Genomic DNA, 20,071 nt, shown 5'->3' with positions numbered 1-20,071 from the left:
TTTGCCGCTGCTTAAATATTTAAAGAGTCTTTGTACTGAGAGAAAAAGCATGGTGCTCACACAGAGAGAGAGAGTCAAATAGCAGGTGCTGCAGAAAGCATGGTTCATCCTTCCTGAAGACTGGAGTCATGAAGTAGATGGAAAAGGTTGTTGGTAGCAGCTGCTGTTCTGTGGACTCCCAGAGCTGCCTTCCAAAGTCTCCCTTCTTATAAGGGTGGGGCAATCTGGGCTCAACTGCACATGGCTCCTCAAGGGAGACTCTGCTCCATCTAGACATGGACCTTGCAGAAGCCAGGGGTCACTTTCTTCCCAGTCCCATGTCTCTCGCAAGGCCATGCCTCCACAATGACCTGCGGCCAAGTAAGCAGAATGCAGCTGTCACTGGCTATGCCCATCAGAGATCAGTCCACCCAGGCACTTGTACTGCCTGCCTAGGATAGTGGTGCAGGGCTGCCTTAGGTTATCGTAGAATGCCCTCTTGACTATTTCAGCCAGAAATCATTTTCTCAGCCTAGCCTACCTCCCTGGGTTGTTGCAAGGAGAAAATGAGACAACCACAGACATACTGCCCTGGCCCTTTTGAAGGAAGGGCAGAATGCACACCTGAGACATTAACTAAATATAAGCAAGACCCAGGCAGGTGTTTGACCCAGGCCCAGGCTCCTTGAAAATGTGTGTCGGATTTCAAGGGCTAGTCTATTTGCATTTTTAAAAGCTATAATCGCCAGGCTCTAGATAAGAGTGGATTTGAAATCCTGCCAAAGATAGTCACAAATGTCCTACCATTCCGTAATAATAGGTAGGCAGCACAATTCAACTGAGATTGCACCCCTAATTTCTATGGTCCAATACTTCTCTTTTTCTCCATCACTGCAGAAATTATACAGGCAGCACGGAACACAAGAGGTTCTGCTGCACTGATGGAGCAGAAAAAGGGACAAAACACAAAAAACACAGACACCTGCACATGATCCTGAATGAGGAAGGGTTAGTCAGGGACTCAAACATCCCTCTGGCAATGAGTGCGGCCTACTTAAAGGGAAATCACCCAACAAACCTCTGTAGGATGTCCACATATAAGCATTAACAAGCAGATGTAAGTAAGAAAATGTGAGCGGTTGTATTTTAAAATATTTTATCTTTGGTATCAAGGGGCTCCCCCCCTCCCCCTGTGCTTTACCTTTACCGCAGACTCTGCTTCCAGAGACACAACCACCCTTTGCAAACTCCTTAGCCAATAGGTTTCATGCTCCACACCAACGTGACGGCACAACAGTGAAGTTTCTTTGTGGGTGGTGCAAACAAGGAGCTGCGCGCAGAGCCCTGACCTGCTTCCCCCTCCCAAGCCCATCTTTGTGTCAGGCATCAACTTGGCAGGCTAGGAAGCGGGGGTGTCAGCCCTGACAAGCTGTCAGTGGAGGCTGATTATTCCATTATTGGCAAGTCTCCTGTGACACCTGACCCCACCCCCTGGCTCAAAGCAGGTGCATGCCGCCAACCCAGCATGGAAGATGTTAATGCAGTAGCAATGGGTGGATGGGGCTTGGAGCTGCCTGTCCCCCACAGTCCTCCTTTTGGGGCATCAGAAATGATGTCATTCTTGGAACCATCCCAAAGGATATGCTAACAGACCACCTGATTTCTTAGCACACACCCTATTCAAAGCAGAGATGGGGCATTTTAAGACGTGAGCTAGGAGAACAGAAGCAGCTTCCGGGGGTGGGGGTGGGGGGCTGAGCCACAGAACCGTCTGGAACACAACATACTTAAAAGCTTTCCTTGAACTCTGCTCATTCCTCTTTGGAGGATGCGTGAGAGTGGCCCCTACAGACTTCTTTTCACGTTGTAACAGCTTGCCTTCCTCAACACTTTCATGGATTAAACACCACTCTCTATTTCTGGCGTTCAATGTCACCGCCGAGGGCGCTCGGAGGCCAAAGCATTCACATTTTTATTCCATAAATATGCACCCTGGTACCTCAAGAAACTAAGCTTCCAAGTTACAGTTTCCTTAAGAATGAAGGAATGGATGCATTTTTTGACCAAATTCAACCAGCTCCTACACTTTGATTTAGAGCTCAACACCTAGCAGTTTGGTGGGCAGGGGAGGGTTTATCAAGCACAAGGTTTCCACGGCAAAAACTCCAAAATCCTTACCCAGGTTATGTAAATAGATAGCCACACAGTAAGACAGTGCACAGAAGCAGAATGCAAATTCAGCAACATGAGCTGACATTTCTTGGCAAACAGTAGTACGGTATTTTATATATGCCATCTATTTTATTTCTTCCACTCATAACCTACCCTTCATCTCAAAGGTTCCCTGGGCAGTGCACAGCCAAATTCAATTAAAAAACAAATACATTAAAATATAACCTACAGTACTGCACGGGAGCTTAAAATCAGAAAACATCAGAAAACCACAATGCAAGCAGCAGGAGAGAACAGGTATTCAGCTCAGCCTTCCCCAAATGCCCAATGTGTGGCAGCATCGAGAGAAGAAACAGCAACAAAGGAGCATATTGGGGCCGTGAAGAAGCCACAGCTTGGCCAGTGCCACACAGATTACTGGGATGCCGCTCTCTAAACACCAGAAGCTCCAGCAGACATTGCCAACATCCTTTCAGCTTAGCTCTATAAAGGACAAAAACTCACTCACTAAAAAATGAAAAAGCAGAAGTTTCTTGGAATTCAACCATGATCGCACCTGACAACTCTGCCTGCCATTTACTGAGAAACAAGAGCACACACATGCAGCTATAGTTGAGTCAGCAATTCTTTTTACATGCTCAATCGGTAAGTCCTACCAAGGTTCCCAGGGAGCCATGCTGCTACTGAACTCGGCCTTGTACTCTGCAGGTCCTCAGGTGCCTTGTGGGAGAGACACTTCTTCACCTCACCCCATTCCTCTCTGCAGATAGAAAACCAAATGCCCCCCAGAGGACCTCAGACTAGCATGGCTGCAGAAATCACTTCCAATCAGCCACTTGCTGAAAAATGTATTGCTCCCAAGAACACCAAAGCCGCCGCCCCCAACAGCAGACCCTGTATCTGCCTAGCTCAAGGAAGCTCAAGTTCTACTATTCTGCATGATATAGATATGCTGTTTGAAATTCCTTAAAAAAATTAATCCATCCCCACATCCAATGTGCAACACAACCCACCGGCCCCACGCCTGACACAGCTTTACTTTTAGCCCCTGAAAAATATGTCTTAATTCTAAATGCCCCTTTATGTACTTTGAAATCTGATATCCCCAGAATTCCATCTTCTTCATCCACTATAGTTCATGTGTAACATGATGTCTAACTAGAGTCTTTCATTTTTTAAGAGAGTCCCAAGCATGAAACTGCCCCAAGAGAGAAAAGTGAAAAGGCGCAGAGACTGGAACTAGGAAGCCAGCTTTTCCTGATAGAGGAAAACAAATTGTAGCAGCTAGAGATGGCAGGAGGAAAAGAGATCAAGCCAGAATCAGGTTTCCTGCTACAATGTGCAATGCTGAGCTATTGTTTTAGACACAAACTGCTCAGAACAGCAAGACTCAGTGTATTTATTAGTATTGATAGAGGTCCTTAAGAGCTGTTAAGGGGAATTTTCAGTGCATCAAGGATACCATCCTATTCAGCCTTGCTTCCCTAGCATGACTGCATTTCAGATGATTCCTCAAAGGAGCAAGTGGCACAGAAAGTCATGAAATCTGTTTCCTCAAATATTTCCCAAGAAAGGCTGGAGTAAAGGCCACTAATCATGCATCAGGATTAGGACATATTGCCTTTGGCTTGCCTGAATGACTAAGGCTACTAGCTCAGATCTGTTTAAATTAATCAACCCAAACCTTTAGCTGATTAATTTGCAAGGGGGGCAATTTTAACTTGCAAGTTTGTGAAATAAGGAGAGCACACCGGTTTGCTTCTGAAGCAATCTTGGTTCCAGTGTATCATAGGGGAATAAATGAAGAGAGGAAACAGTGGCGATGGTCCTTCCTTCTAACCAAGAGCACCTTTTGGCTAGGAACTTGTATGTCAGCTTCCACTTTCTTCATTGATCTCACCACACTGTCCCATTTCTCCACAACCCTCTGCCGAGTCAAAGAAAGCACTCAAGCACACAGCCCTGTAATCGCTCTCCCCTCTCAACCTCAAAGTTGGCCTCCTAGCAAGCTCAGCCAAGAACCACCCACCGAAAGCCACAGCAGAGAAGGCTGGAGAGTGACTTCAGCTCCTTGCATTCTACAAGCCAATGATTTCTACATGTCCTGTGCCAGAGAGCTTTTTGGAAACAAAAGACGCTGAGATAGGAAGCGAAGCAAGGTGCCACGTAGAGAGATCTCCCTCCAGAGATCTCAGCAGGCAGTTGGTGCTTCTCTACCCCTGAAGACCAGCCCCCTGGTGGGCAGGGAGGTGGAACCCCTCTCTCCTTGGTAAAAAATTCCTCAAGTGGAAATTTATTCTCTCCTTCCATCCTGGCCCCTCCCAACCCATCAGAAATACAGCAGTCACTCCTGTTAATTTCCCCTGGGTCTAATAAATAGCTACCCCCAGGGCTCCACAGTTGCTGCCTTCTCCATACAGCATCAGTGCTGACACTCGAAGAGCCTGTGTAAACCATCGCCTGGAGCTACAAAACCCAATTCCTGCTTACAGGTGCAGCAATCAATGCCTCCTGCTCATACGCAGGCAGCCCCCCCCCGTCTCCCAGCCCCCCCTGTGCTGGGCGCTAATTATGGAGCCAGGTTCAAAACTGCTCCCAAGATGCTCAAGCGTCTCATCACATTTCCATCCAGTGCAGACAGTATGAGTCTGTTCCAGCTCCTGGTTAATGTCACTTCAGGGGTATACAGAGAGAGCGGCTGCTAAAGTGAACCTGGCAGGAGATTTATGGCAGCAGTGCTGCTAGACCGGGAAAATCTCATCTCTCTACAGAAGGGGCTTCTTCATCATTCACTTATTGAGAATGGAAGTGGACTGTGGTCCCAGCACTACTGCTATTTAGGGTAAAGGCACTCGGAGATAAGTTAACTGTCACTGCTCAATGCACGCATTACACTTAAATTAGGAGAACGTGAGGGTCCCTCGCCCCCCCCACCTCAGTCCAGTGGATTTGCAAACTGGTGTGGACTAAACAACAATCAGCCAACAGGTCTGTGGAGATGCAATCTAACCAAAGGAAGCTCTGAAAGTGAGATGAAGGCAGGGTCGGGAGGTAGCAGGAGCATGAGAGGCCACGGACTCCTTACCTACTGAGCCTTCCTGATGACACAAGCCTAGAGAGCTCCCTCTTCCTATGGCAAAGTACCGGAAGGTCAACGGCTACACATGCCTGCAGCCCACACTTAGATCAGTGGTGGTAGCAGCTGGATGTTTCTGGCAGGGCTGTGCTCATGTCCCAGCCTGACCCAGGGGCGGAGAGAAGAGATTGTGATCCCTCGTAATTTTCCTTCTTTCAGTTCTCCCAAGCCTCCCTTTTGTTATTTTCCCAGCCCTTGATATTTAGACCATAATCTCTGCAGGGCAAGACTTGCCTTTTCTGACTTCCCATGTACCAGGAAAAACCATGGTTCAGTGGATGAGAGCCTTCTCTCAAGTTCAATTCCTGGCATCTCCAAGCAGGGCTGCCTCAGAAAGATTGCTGTGAAATCCCAAAGAGCCATTACCAGTCAGTGCTGACAAGAACTGGGGAACCCGGTACCCTCTAGCAGTTGCTGCTGGGCCACAACCCCCACCATTTCTGACCATTGGCTCTGCTGGTTGGGTAGGAGGGGAGGGAGTTGGAGCCCAATACCTTCTGCAGTAGCACAAGCTCTCTATCCTTGGTATAGACAACCCTGAGCTAGATGGGCCAAGAGGCAAGGTTCTGTCATTGTGTAACAAGAGGGTTAAACCACAGTGGTACCTCGGGTTAAGTACTTAATTCGTTCCGGAGGTCCGTTCTTAACCTGAAACTGTTCTTAACCTGAAGCACCACTTTAGCTAATGGGGCCTCCTGCTGCCGCCGCGCCACCAGAGCACGATTTCTGTTCTCATCCTGAAGCAAAGTTCTTATCCTGAAGCACTATTTCTGGGTTAGTGGAGTCTGTAACTTGAAGCGTATGTAACCTGAGGTACCACTGTACACGCTAAAGCAAGACTCTGTTGTAGTTCCTCTGAAACCAGGATACAAAACATGCAAAAATAAAAGTGAAGCCTACACAGCCAGCTTAAGATCTTGGGAGTGGTGGAAGAGGTGTGAAGACAAAGATGAATACACCACAATCGGGACAGGGGAACCTCAAGCCCAGACAGCCAAATGCAGCCGCTTCCTGGCACCTCTACAGCTCTTGTGCCTCTCCCTAGACTACATTTCACCCCAGAAGTGCTCTTCCCCCACTTTGAGTGCTCCTGCCTGACTGAAAGGAGTTCTTGTACTGGGATGATGTCTCTTACTTCCCTGAATGGAGGACAGAGAATGCAGAACCCTTTGGTTTTGTATGGGTGCAATGTAACCCATTGTACAGGTTAAGAGTCACCTACCACTGACAGTTCCCACACAAAAACCAGAGGGTTCTGCATTCTTTGATTGGCCATGGCTCCCTGGCACACACAGGATGATGGGAACACAGGATGGCAGTCAGACATTGTGCTAAGCTCCTCTTTTAAGGTGTGGCTATGTTGCTTTTCCTTGGCCCTTGTTGCCTATTCCTTGCTTTCCTCTTTGCTATATCCGCCTATTTTGTCCATCTGTCTATCCCGCCGCAGGGTGGTGACCACCTCAGGGTGACGGATTTGGGATGTCAAAGACGGATGCGTGGAGGCACACAATTTATTGTTGTTAAAATTTGTATACCTCCCATTCTTATTATTATTAAAATTTGTATACATCCCTATACCCACAGGTCTCAGGGCATAAGATTGACCCCAAAGTACCATCAATTGTGCAGTAGTCCTGTACAAGCACCACAGAAACGACCGAGGATTGAGAAAGAGCATGGGGTGGCCCATGCTAATTCTTCTTCTTTGGCGATTGCTTGTAGCAGAGTAAGATTGTCTTCCATATACACAGTTTTAACAGTGAGTCCGTAAGTGACTGTAGAGGCCAATTCTGGATCCACACGTACTTCCACAGTGCGGACATAAGTTTCCGGGCGGGAATTGATCATGGTGAGGGTTTGCCAAACATGCTTCTCTCTTCACATGTTTCTCCCTTGCGTCCTGAGTTCAAGTGTCTTCAAAGCCCATGACACATTTGGTAAAGGCTGTTCTCCAACTGGAGTGCTTGCAGGACAGTGTTTCCCAGCTGTAGGTGTTTATACTACATTTTTGAAACATTTGCCTTGAGACAGTCTTTGAACCCCTTTCCATTTTTAAGCTTGGAATAGAGTAGCTCCTTTGGAAGATGAGAATCAGGTATCCGAACAACATGGCCAGACCAACCAAGTTGCTATTGAAGAATCATTGCTTTGACACTGGTGATCTTTGCTTCTTCCAGTAAACTGGCATTAGTTTGCCTGTCTTCCCAAGTGATGGAATCTTTCGAGGCTTGGAGATGGTGTTTATAAGTTTATAAGTATAAGTGGTCCATGTTTCACAAGCATACAGTAAGGTTGATAGTACAGTAACTTTGTAGCTAATTAGTGGGAAGGTGGCGCCACCTGAATTTTGCAATCTACATCAGGGGTCAGCAAAGTTACCACGCCTTCGGCCGATGTCTCCAGCGCCAATCACGTGGTGCGCCAGAGGGCGGGGGAGTGTGTGCCCATACACATGCGCACACACTATTTCTGGCGCACTTCTGGGTCGGAGAAGCACCAGAAATAGCTTGTGTGCATGTGCACGGGCCTTCTCCAACCCAGATGTGCGCCGCAAATAACACTTGCGCATGCGCACAGGCTGTTTCCAGTGCTCCTCCAACCCAGAAGTGGGCAGCAGTGCAGTGCCGGTAAGAGCGGGCGGTGACAGCGGGTGGCAGGGGGCTCAGGATGCCGGATAAATGAGTCCCATGGGCCTTAGTTTGGGGACCCCTGGTCTAGATAGAAAAAATGTATTGGGCTGATCCTGATCCTGCTCTTTCCTTTTCTTTGGCAGGAAAGAAACAGAGCCAGGATAGGTCTAAAGAACCAAAGACACTCTGAATGTAGGCAACAGAATATTAGGGAGGAGATAGAACAGAGCAAAGGTGCAGCAGGCAGGTGACCCACGAAGGATGCCCCTGCAGAAGGTACACCCAGCAGCCAGCTGCTCAGTGTCTTCTAGGACCAGATATCCCATCTGTCCTTCCAACAGATGCGTTGGCTCAGAGCCCAACCCATCAGAGCACATACAGCTCTGCCAAAGCCAGAACTGAGGCTGTCATCACACCCTGCAAAGCCCCAGCTGCTCTGCAGCTAGGATTCTTCTCATCTGGGGCACAGCCCTGGAGCTAGAGTTCCTAGGAAGGAGGGAAAAAGACGTGAAAGGCCTCAGCGGTGGACAAAACAGCTCTCCGTATTTCACCAGACACAGCAGTCCCGGTGGTGCCTCATAATGCAAACAGCTCTCCTGTCTAATAAATCTGGCCCTAGTCCCAAGGGAAGAGACAGGGGCAAACAGGTCCCTGGTCCCTTGGGCATAGCATGCATCTGTACTGCTCCACCATGCTCCTTCTGGCCCACATGGTTCCAGGCAGGGATTAGCCAATGAGCTCTAAAAACAAAAATGTGGAAGAGTGGTGCCAGAGGCAGCTGCTGCTGGGCCCAGATTTAAAGGATGAAGGAGAGAAAGTGTCGCATCAGACACAAGAAGAAGACTGCTCAGCTCTATTAATCATGGAGACCTTGCTATTAAATAACATAGAAAGGGGAGGGGGTGGGGAAGTCAAGAATTTGAAGCCCAAATGCAAATCCTCTCCCTGCAATTTACTATCCTCTCTTCCCTGAAACCCTAAGGCAATCTTGGCATCCTTCCAACCATCCAAGTTCTCTCTTGCTTTAGCTGACCACTAACCTGTACCCTTAAACTTATCCCAGGCCTTCTACTTCCTTTATTTTTATAAGCCTCTGTGGAACTGTACAGTGTGGTGTACAGAGCAGGTCTTGATGGCTGTACAGAATGTAATTGGTGCAAAACACAACACCTCACTTCTTAACATGGGAGGCTGGAAGCTCATAAAACTCGGCATGGGCTTCTTTATAGCTTTTCTTGTACAATTCAACACCCAATTCAAGTGTAACCTATGGAAACTCCGAAAACTCATGAGCCATATTTAACTAAAGCCAGTGCAAATAATTCTGCTAGCACAAAGACACTCCCCTTCCATGTGTACCCCAAGCTGGCAAATTGGGGGGAGCACAGAACAGATTTAAGGGGGCATGGGGGAAGAGAGTGGGAGAAGGTCCTGTTGTGCAAGAAAAATCTTTGAAATGATGGAAATTTAGCCACAGTGCTACGTTGAATGCAAACCAGTGTCTTACAAATCTTCTCCTCTGTTTATATCCCTGGTGATTTTTAAAGATCTGCAATTACCTTCATGGCATCCAGTGGTGCCCTCTGATTTCCGCTTGTGAAATGGGATGTGCCCTTTTTTCCTCCTAGAGTTCCACTCCCTCCAAAAAATATCATCTCCAGAGGGTCTCCCAACCTTCCAGAGCAGTGTGCACACTGACTGAACACCAGCTTCAGATACATCATACATAAATACTGATGATTAATGTAAAGAGACAGTAGACAGGAAACTGGGGGGGGGGGGGGAGAGAGAGACCTGTCTAGCATAATGGAAAAATGGTAAGGTAGATAGGAGGATTACTTGGTGAATTTTCTGATGAAACTTCTTCCTAAATTGCCCAGAATATAAATCAAAGTGGCAGCCCCTCTACACACAGACAATAATACACGTTGCAAATCCATGCAGCCTCTGTTCTTTCCATGCTGCTTTGTCCAGATCTGTTCATCTATCAGGCCACCGCCCTGCAATGGTACACTTCCTCTGCTGATGGATGCTAAATAGCTAATAACAGGTTAAGAAAAAAGAAACCGCTGTGCCCAATTCTGGAAGAGACTGCACCAGCCTATGCCTATGTTCACACTTTGGCACAGGCTTACTGCTTCAATACTCATCATAAACGTTGACAGAGAAAACATAATGTCAAAAGAACCCTCCCAAGACACATACTCTCTCCCTCAACCTCATGGGATTGGAGCTTGGTTTTTTATTAAATGCCAAAGACAGATAAAAGGTTAGAAGGGGGAAAATGCCTCCCCCTGCCCCACCAGCACCTACTACCCAAAGAATGCTGCTTCACACATTTTTTTGTATGGCCAGCACTCAAATCTACTGATGTGTCCTTTGCTGGTGCAAGTTCCAACAAAGGATTCAAGACAGGGAAAGGTAACAACTGGTGGCCTAAGGACTTTCCGTTTGGCTTGCAGTAGAGACCCACATTCCTAGGGCCCTTCTGATTCTCCCCACATAAAGCCAGGACACAAGCACAAAGTCAGACTTCCAACCTGCTGCATGCAGTGAGAACAACAATGGAGGTTTACACACAGCCTTTTCCCTAATGCACATCTTAGCTGTTCACTCATGGAGGCAGGTCAAAGGCTCTTCAAAGCTTCCACCCTCCCATGTCAAGAGTAGCAGAGGCTTTCACAAGGCTCCTCATTCACCTGAGCTGGGTCACTCCCCATTTGCCTGGATCTTGGGTTTCACTGGGAGCAACTTCTGATAGAGTCCTGATACCAAGGTCTAATGAAGGAGGGATTTAATGGGCCTTTGCTTGACTGGCCAGAGTTAATTCCAATGGTTCACAACACTTCACTCAAGACAAAAATGTCTTTTCAACAGTACTTTGCCAGAAATTGAGCAGAATCGTGTCTCCTCCTGAGACAGAAGACAATGGATAGATTGCCCTTGTCACATACATCAATCTCTGCATACTTTTAATCCAACCTTCCCCACCCTTCAGGTGTTGTGAGACTCATCAGCCTTAGCCAGCATGGCGAGGGATGATGGGAGTAATGGTCTCTGGAGAGGATCAGGCTGGAGAAGACTGCTGTAACCCAAGGAAAGAAGAGCCACAACACTCCACTCAACATCACATACCTACTCGTGGCAAGCCAGTGAAAACCAGGAGTAACTGAAGTTCAGTAAAAAATGAGAGAGGATACTACAGGTGTGTAGCTAATGCAGAAGTGGCAGCAAGGGAGGAGAAAGTGTTCCCATAGGTGATGCCAGCGCAGCCCTGAGGACCAACCCCAGACCAGCACCTGGGTTCCCACCCTTGCAGCACAAATGGCTGCAAACCTACTTCAGACAAAGCAGGCAATAGATTTTCCTCTTAGCCTTGACCTCACTTCACCAGACAATGAAACAGCATTGAACTGAACATTGCAATAAAGCTCACGGGAAATGTGAATAACACTAGCTCTCTGGCCCTGATATTTAACATTTCCCTGAGGCACCACAGCTACAGAGGAAAGTGAACAAGCAATACATGCTCATCTATGAAAGAGAATGCCTAGCCTAGCTATGGCATGTGGATTCACAACACCACCTAGTGGCAAGATGGTGCATTGCACAAGCCACTATGCAGACATGTCCAACGAGTTGATCTCGCAGGATGGATTTTGGTTGATCACACTATGGCTAGGCAGCCTTTGTTCAGGGCCCAGCTGTGGGAGGGAGCAAGCTACGCCTTCGCCTTCACCATCCCGTGTGAGCACACGCCTCTCTCACTTCACTGCTAATGAAGCTGCCCTCGGCTGGGCTGCTTTCACTGAGTGATGCAGGGCTGCACTCGTGCGGCGGGTTGAGGGTGCAGCGGTCCCCCTTGGGGAAAAAGGAAAGTGGAGCCCGGGGGTGCCGATATTCCATATTCGGGATGAGGCTGGATAAAAGGAGTGTGCCTTTCCTTCCTCCTCCATACCGAGCTGCCTGTAGCTGCCGCCTTGGCGATACAGTGGTACCTCGCAAGACGAATGCCTCGCAAGACAAAAAACTCGCTAGACGAAAGGTTTTTCCGTTTTCGATTTGCCTCGCAAGACGAATTTCCCTATGGGCTTGCTTCGCAAGATGAAAACGTCTCGCGACTTTGTTTCCTTTGTCTAAAAACCGTTAAAACCAAGGGTGCTTAGCTTGAATAGCTGCAGTTGCGACTTGACTTCGAGGAGCAACTGTTAGCACGTGGTTTGGTAGCCTTTTCTCAGACTTTGCTCACTTTTGAAGCTTTTCCAAAACTTTCCCAGAACTTCTCTTGCATCCATTTGGTAAGTTAAACTTTTAAAACTTTTTTGGGGGGGTTGGATTTTGGGTTGGGGTGTTTGGGATTCAAGGACTTGATGTTGTGGGGGGGGGTTTTGCGATAATCTAGGAGCTTGTGGGCCTTTTTTGGGAATTTTTATGATTTTCTGTGACCATTGGGCCAGGTTGGTTTTTTTTGAAAATTTTTCTGAGTTTGAATTTCTGAGTGCTGGCTGGCTGGGGGAACAGTTGGGGAGGTTTCTGCAGGAATCTGGGAGCTTGTGGGGCTTTTTTGGGAATTTTTATGATTTTCTGTGACCATTGGGCCAGGTTGTTTTTTTTTTGAAAATTTTTCTGAGTTTGAATTTCTGAGTGCTGGCTGGCTGGAGGAACAGTTGGAGAGGTTTCTGCAGGAATCTGGGAGCTTGTGGGGGTTTTTTTTGGATTTTTTATGATTTTCTGTGACCATTGGGCAAGGTTGTTTTTTTTCAAAAAAAATTTCTGAGTTTGAATTTCTGAGTGCTGGCTGGCTGGAGGAACAGTTGGGGAGGTTTCTGCAGGAATCTGGGGGCTTGTGGGGTTTTTTTGGGAATTTTTATGATTTTCTGTGACCATTGGGCAAGGTTGTTTTTTTTCAAATTTTTTTTTCTGAGTTTGAATTTCTGAGTGCTGGCTGGCTGGGGGAAAAGTTGGGGAGGTTTCTGCAGGAATCTGGGACCATTGGGCCATGTTGTTATTTTTTGAAATTTTTTTTGTCTGGGTGGGGGAACAGTTGGGGAGGGGCTGGGGGAGCAGTTGGGGAGGGGTTTGCAATTTCTGTGTTGTGGGTGGGTGGGTGTCTGTGGGAGCAGTTGAGGTTTTTGAAGACATTGGTGATTTTTGAAGCTTTTCCAAAACTTATTTTGCAGCCATTTGAGGTTTCTGAAGACTTCGGTGATTGATTGTTGAAGCTTTTCCAGAACTTCTCTTGCATCCATTTGGTAAGTTAAACTTTAAAACTTTTTGGGGGGGGTTTGGATTTTGGGTTGGGGTGCTTGGGATTCAAGGCCTTGGTTCTGGGTTTTAATTTCTGTGTGGTGGGTGGCTGGGTGCTTTTGTATTTTTTGGATTTGAAGCACATCACTTATTTTTTTTTCTTTTTCTGAGTTTACGAAGGTAAGAGCTGTGCTGCCATGGGACCCAAGAAGACTGCTGCTGCGGTGGCCAGCGAGAGGAAGAAGGAGAAGGTGACGCTGGATATGAAGAAGGAGATCATCCGGAAGCACGACGGTGGAATGCGTGTGACGGACATCGCCAGGGAGTACGGGAGGAATCCATCAACCATCGGGACCATCCTGAAGATGAGGGAGAAGATCCTAGCGACTGATGCAGCCAAGGGAGTCACCAGGATCGTGAAGAACCCCCCAGCTGTTCTGGAGGAGGTCGAGAAGTTGCTGCTCATCTGGATAGAAGAGAAGCAGCGTGCAGGGGACACAGTGTCTGAGGCCGTCATTTGTGAGAAGGCCAAGGCCTTGCACGCTGACCTCATCCGGGAACAGCCAGGAACCTCAGGCGAGCCAGAAGTCTTCAAGGCAAGCAGAGGTTGGTTTGAACGGTTCAAGACAAGATCTGGCATTCACAGCGTGGTCAGGCATGGAGAGGCTGCCAGTTCTGATGTTCCTGCGGCTGAAGACTTTGCAGCGGAGTTCCAGGAGGAAGCAACTGAGGAACGGCTGTCCTCCAAAGAACTGAGGAACATTTGCCTGAAGTGGAAGGATGTGCAGGCTTTTGCACAGCGGCACCACCCTGACAAGAACGTGGCACGTGACCTTGCGAACACTTTTGATACGAGGGTCATGTCGCCTTTCAGGGAGGTGCTGAAAAGGCGGATGAAGCAGCAGACTATGGACAGGTTCTTGAGCAAGAAGCAAAGAGTGGAAGAGGAGCCTTCTTCGAGTGGTCCCCCAGAGTCTTAGAAAATGTACTGTACACTTTGTTGATTTTTAAATGTTTTTCTGTCATGTTTATAAAGTTAATTTATTTTCCCTTCAATTTTTGAACTGCTCTTTACAATATGTGTGACTTTAAAGAGCAGTTAATAAACTGTTGTTGTACCAAATTTGGCTTTGTTTGGACTTTTTTTGACCATAGGAACGCATTTATTGATTTTCAATGCATTCCTATGGGATTTCGTGATTCGCAAGACGAAAAATTCGCTAGACGACAAAACTTGCGGAACGAATTAATTTCGTCTTGCGGGGCACCACTGTACGTGGAAGAAGGTGATGGAATCGACCACAAATCCATACTAAGGAAAGAAAGGGGTTTTTCCTGGCCACCAACAACGCTTTACCCCTTGCCCCTAAAGCAAATAAGTTGAAGAATGACAATGGGAGTGTGGTAGATCACTGCCAGTTTTTAATACTAGATAGTAGATCACAGCCTACTTGAAGTTGGACATGCCTGCAATAACGCACTGCGGATGCTGAAGAACTAAGAACTCTGTATTGTGCTTCGGAGCCTCAGCTTTAGAAATATGCAGACTTCGAAAGAGACAACTGTAAGTGGAAAGCTGCCTGTGAGCTGTCGGTACCTGGTCCTCAGTCCTGTTTTCTCGAATGCTTTGCCACATGGAAGAAAGGAAGAGCTACTAGGCAAGAACCTTCTATGCTGGTGCTTCTCACACTCTTTCCCCTCCATGGACCACTTGAAAACTGCTGATGGTCTGAGCGGACCACTTAATTTTTCTGTTTGCTGTAGCAACTGTCGTGCACTGCGCTACATGCTGTTTGATTTTTAATCACATTTTGTTGCTTATTTTCTCTCTTCTATTTTATTGTACTACAATTTGCATTCCAGAGTTTAAACACAATATAAGAACTAAAAGCCACAACAAAAATACAATAAAAAAAATCTCTTGGAATATTTAATGCCAACATGCTGTGTGGAACACCTGAATGAACCCCAGTGGGCCTATGGTCCAGTTTGGGAAACCCCTGATAAAAGCCTTTGCAAGGGGTCCACTGATATACAGATGAGAGAAACAGACAGGGAAAGGAAAGATTGACTCAGGAACAGCAGCAATCTTTTTAGAAATGGGAATCAGCTACAACAGAATCGGATGAAAATAACAAAGCATACAGGAAGCTTTGATTTGTAAATTTTGAAATCCTTGTTATGAGATCACTTTGTGTACTAGAAAACAGAAGCCACCCCCGCCATGACCATTGGAAGTTCTACTCAGCCTCCTCATCTGGTTGAGCTGACTTAACAATGGGCATTACGTGTATTTTGTGTGTATATTAATGAAGTGAATAGAAGGAAAGATTACGACTCATGGGGGTGCAGAGAGTGTATACATGAACTTAAGCTATTTTGTTAATGTTGTTACTATTGTTTTAGAGATTCTTAGAATCATATACAGTGGTGCCCCGCAAGACGAATGCCTCGCAAGACGGAAAACTCGCTAGACGAAAGAGTTTTCCGTTTTGGAGGTGCTTCGCAAAACGCATTTCCTATGGGCTTGCTTCGCAAGACAACTATGTATTGCGAGTTCCTGCTGGGTTTTTTCCTCCCCCCCCTTTTTCTAAGCCGCTAAGCCGCTTATCAGCTAATCCGATCAGCAGATAAGCCGCTAAAAGCCGCTAATAGCGCTAATCCGTCAATGGGCTTGCTTCGCAAGACGAAAAAACCGCTAGACGAAGAGAATCACAGAACGGATTCTTTTCGTCTTGCGAGGCACCACTGTAGATTCTAAATAAGTATCTGGTACCACACAAGTGTTCCAGCAAAGTGGAGGGACAGAGGAGCACATATGGAAGAGCCTCACAGGAGCGACATCCCCCATTCAGCTTCTTTAGGTAATCCTAGGTTTCAGTGTTATTAAAGGGAGAAAACCTTATCCCTATCTAGCACACTATTGAGATATATACAAGTGTGCACAATACAATGGCAAGCAGCATTGCATATTGAAGTGCTATCCTGGGCTAGTTTTCACAAAGCATTAGTTAAGAAACATAATGAATCTTTCACGGTGACAGATGGAGCTCAAGTGACTCTAGTTTTAGTCTGTTGTAAAATCAATGATTAATTTGGGCAAAAATTACCGTAATCACAAAAATTAAGAAAGTCCCAAAGCTATCTTCAGTGTGCATTGAATATCTCTCTACCCAGTACAACAGTGATACCCACAAGTGAGTCTGAAGCATTCACTGAAAGTGAACCACAACCACATGGCAGAAAATCTGCTTTGCACTGAGAAGGCGTCATGCTCAATCCCTGACACTTCGAGGTAGGGCTGGGAGAGACTCCTCTATCCTACAGAGCTACTGCCAATCAGTGCAGACAATACTTACCTGGATGGAACCATGTATCTGATCTCAGTATAAGGCAGCTTCCTGTGTTCCTATATTCCTGTGTTCCTATGTTCCTGTGTTGGAAGCACCTACCACTTAATGCTTCTCAAAGACAGAGGAAACTCCCTGTATCATTGATCTGTCCCTTGCTCTCTGGCAGTGGCACCGTCCTGCATGCAGAGGCAAGAAAGCAATGGAATCTTAGATTCAGGTAGGTAGCCGTGTTGGTCTGATGCAGTCGAAATAAATAAAAAAATAAAAAATTGTCCAGTAGCACCTTAGAGACCAACTAAGTTTGTTCTGGGTAAAAGCTTTCGTGTGCACACAAAAGCTTATACCCAGAACGAACTTAGTTGGTCTCTAAGGTGCTACTGGGCACTGGAATCCTGCAGCACAGCACAGGTGCAGGTCCCTGAAGCATCCACGCTGCCCAGAAAACACCCAAGAACAGCATCCCAGGGAGCAGGGTCAGCAACCGCCTCCCCCTGCTTGATCCCCAGGGGCAGCGGATCCCAATGCTGATCTTTATTCCCTGCTTGCTCGTTCTTCCCTGGGTGTCTGTGGTTCGCCCCCGGTGACATTCAAAAAGCCATGTTCTTTTGCCCCGTGCAAGGAGGCCTCTGGGTTAGGCAGGTAGCTCCCTCCGCAGAGCTCGGGGTCCCTTCTACTTTTCCAGGATCCCCGGGGCTCGTGGCCCTGGGAACTGACGGGCGGGATTCGCGCTCACCTTCATGAAGACGGACACCCCCTCGTCGTCGTCGTCGTCGTGCTTGCGCGGAGGCGCCACCTGCGCGGGGCTCGAGGCGGGCGGCACCCGCACCGTCGCCGAGGAGCTGGCCGGTCCCCCGGAAGAGACAGCGCGGGCCGCCCGGGCCGGTAACCCCAGCAACCTCTGCACGCCCGCCAGCCGCCGAAGGGCCGCCATGGTCGACAGCGCCGCCGGAAGCGGAAGTCTCGCTGGGCGGAAGGGGCGGGGAAGGAAGGCGCGTGGGTCACTCTCCTGGGGGTTTTCCGCCAGAAAAAAAGAAAGGCTTTGGCTTGGGGGGATCTCCCGACCCTGCCTAGGATGGAGAGTCTCTCCTGCAGCCCGAGGAGTTCCGCCGAGCCCTCAGACTTGCTTCAAGGATCAAGAGGCTCCTGTAACTGGTGTAAAAGAACTTGTGGGGGGAGGGGTCCCCCGAAGCCCTAAAAGTAATAAATGCTAGGATTTGGGGTTGTTTGCGAGATGAAGAGAGAATATAAGCTGCAAGGGAGCTCCTGGGCTGCCTTTTGCAAACCTGTCTAGCTGGCGGAGGGAGAGCAGAGCTGTCAGCATGACGAGAGAGCCACCGAGGCTCGTCCACAACTCCTGGTCCCAGGTGGGACCAGGGTAGCTGCTCTTGAGTGAAGGAAGCACTGCCTGCCATGCTCCGGACCCCCTCCATACAGACGAGTGAACCCTATTTCTTAAAGCACGAGAGTCTCCACAATGTCGTCCAGAGAAATTTTCTTCCAACGAAAGGGACACCGACCCTGTGCGGGCGCCTGTGACCCCATGCGATCTGGCCAATGCTTGGCAAAGAGAGGGGGCAGGGACTGCTCTTGCCCCTGGATATCTGGAATATATGTTGGCTAGAGAGAGAGAGGATCTATTATCTATATTGAAAGTCCACGCGCCTCCTGGCGAAAATTCCAGACGGCTGCCCGCACGACGGCTTCTGAGTTTTCAGCAAGGAGGGGTGGGAATTTAATTCCAGCTGCCTGCCTTCTCCCCAGGGGCACGTGCGGATCAGCAGGTCCGGGACCAAGCCTATGAAATCACCGGCGAGGCCGCGGTGCTCCGCTCCTCGTGGATCTTGATGCGCGGGCGGCTGTTGCCTCGGCCCCCGTCTTTCCGCGTGGCGGCTCCCAGGCTGTCCCGCCAGCAGCCCCGGGCCAGCTTACCCTGGGAGCCGCCTTCGGGCGGAGGAAGGTCGGAATCCGTTTCCCAGGCCCGCCGGGGAAACGAGGGGGCGCAAGGGACCCCAAGGGAGCAGGCGGCAAAGGAAAGGAGCGCGCCGGTTCTCCCGAGACGCCGGGAAAGGAGTTTATTGCGGGCGCCGAGACCTTTAGGGGGAAACCAAAACCCGCCCGGAGCTCCGCATCGCGGCAGCCCAGCTTAAAAGGACAGGGTCACCCCATGATCCTTTGCGGGAGGCCGCGCGCGATAAAGCGGCGCCGGAGCCCGCCTGGCAGGGAGGCGCGGGCTAGTCGCTGGTCGAAGCGAGCTCTGAGTGGCACCGGCTTCCGCCAATCCCGTCCGGAGAGCGGGCGGTCGCTGCGGGGCCGGCGCGTCCAATGCGCGCGGGGCGGGAAGGGTGTCCGGCCAGCCAGTGTCTCCGGAAGGAGGGGCTGCGGAGGGGCCGCCATTTTGTGAGGCGGCCGCCGTGAGGGGCGAATCCCTTCGTGAGGGAGGCGCTCGCCAGGTGAGGAAGCGGGCGAGAGGGCGAGAGACGGAGGCCGCCGCGGAGAAGGGAGGGCGGCGCCGGAGGAGGCGAGGGCCGGGCGGGGCGAGGGCGCCTGGCGAGGAGCAGGGGCCGCGAAAGAGGCCCTCGGGCGGCGCAAACGGCCCACGGCGGGGCGGGGCGTGTGGGTCTGGTGCGCGCGTGTGGATCCATGTGTACACGCGTGTGCGCATTATCTCGTGCTGTTTCGTGCTCTCCCTCATGAGCAACAAGCGCGCCTCGGATCCCCTTCATTGGCTACAATGCCACCCCTGTGACATACTTCCCTCTGTATGCGTAAGACCAGTAAACAGTCCTGTTGTGCTGAAGAGACTTGGACATTATCTCACATGATTCTGTGACCCGCAGCAGAATTCTTTTGGAGAATTATTGTTGTTGTTGTTGTTGTTGTTGTTGTTAAGGTTTGTATACCGCCCTTCATCTGTAGATCTTAGGGTGATTCTCTTCATTTGCCACACATTGACCCAAAGGCTCATGAGTGTAGGTGCTGGAGTCAAAAGGGTGTGCAGTGGGCGAAGGATCCCTGGGAGTTGCAGAGAGTCTTGTGCCCCCTCCCCCCCCCGCAAAAGGCTACCTATAATTCTCACCATGACTATTCAGAAGTCAGTCCTGTTGAGTAAGATGATATTTAGTCCCAGGTCAATTGACTTCCGATTGTGGCCTAATTTAACTTGTTGTGGAGTATTTGTTTTTAATTTTAACTTGTTTTTGCTGGCACAAACGAACATAGTGATCTTTCTGGATTTTAAAACAGTGACAACAGTTATAGGTTGTAAATGCAACTCCTTCCCCACAGAGGTGCGGCTGCCATCTTCATTATGCAGCTCCCAGGGAATGCTGAACGTGCACTTATACCCTTTTGACACTTGAGGTGTATATTTTGAAGACTAATCTTATTTCTGTGGTTGTAAGTTGTTTTAAACTGTTTTTATATTGTGTTTTAATGTTACAACTCTCTCTGGGACTTTGGGTGAAGGGCAGGCGATTAATAATAATAATTCCTTTGCTTATTTAAGAACTGTAGGTCATAGTTTTGTGTTTCAGTTTTACACCTAAATAACTCTT

At 48.6% G+C, this 20,071-nt stretch overlaps 3 protein-coding genes across 12 annotated transcripts in view; 2 read left to right on the top strand and 1 right to left on the bottom strand.

Moving 5' to 3' along the window:
- The window catches only part of NDUFB11 (NADH:ubiquinone oxidoreductase subunit B11), a 50,125-nt gene extending 31,498 nt beyond the window's left edge, over positions 1-18,627 (bottom strand). The window contains exon 1 of one of the 2 annotated variants that reach the window (XM_083482681.1): positions 17,251-18,627. In XM_083482681.1, the coding sequence (XP_083338807.1) occupies positions 17,251-17,448 (198 nt within the window). In that variant the 5' untranslated portion in view covers positions 17,449-18,627. The remainder of the gene's footprint in view (positions 1-17,250) is intronic. The other variant, XM_083482682.1, reaches the window with a different exon arrangement.
- On the top strand, positions 11,911-14,287 carry LOC310696737 (putative CENPB DNA-binding domain-containing protein 1). 2 transcript variants are annotated; one of them, XM_083482656.1, is made up of 2 exons: positions 11,911-13,169; positions 13,345-14,287. In XM_083482656.1, the coding sequence occupies exon 2, from the start codon at positions 13,362-13,364 to the stop codon at positions 14,142-14,144; it is 783 nt and encodes a 260-aa protein (XP_083338782.1). In that variant the 5' UTR covers positions 11,911-13,169; positions 13,345-13,361; the 3' UTR covers positions 14,145-14,287. The 2 variants fall into 2 exon arrangements, with proteins under 2 accessions (XP_083338782.1, XP_083338781.1); XM_083482655.1 differs by having other exon boundaries at positions 13,336-14,287.
- A 199-nt stretch (positions 18,628-18,826) lies between the features above and the next one.
- RBM10 (RNA binding motif protein 10) overlaps positions 18,827-20,071 on the top strand; it is a 49,618-nt gene continuing 48,373 nt past the window's right edge. For 7 of the 8 annotated variants that reach the window (XM_083482487.1, XM_083482495.1, XM_083482494.1 and 4 more), the window contains exon 1: positions 18,827-18,967. The gene's annotated coding sequence lies outside the window, so the exon portion shown is untranslated. The remainder of the gene's footprint in view (positions 18,968-20,071) is intronic. The other variant, XM_083482490.1, reaches the window with a different exon arrangement.

Source organism: Podarcis liolepis, assembly GCF_965112155.1.
Source record: "Podarcis liolepis genome assembly, chromosome: 17".
Taxonomy (NCBI): Eukaryota; Metazoa; Chordata; class Lepidosauria; order Squamata; family Lacertidae; genus Podarcis; species Podarcis liolepis.
The sequence above is the reverse complement of the archived record's forward strand: the minus strand, read 5'-3'. Positions and strand labels throughout refer to the sequence as shown.

What these genes read in the sequence shown, in the direction of transcription:
- LOC310696737 (XM_083482656.1), top strand. Translation starts at nt 13,362, where the DNA reads ATGGGACCCAAGAAGACTGCTGCTGCGGTGGCCAGCGAGAGGAAGAAG.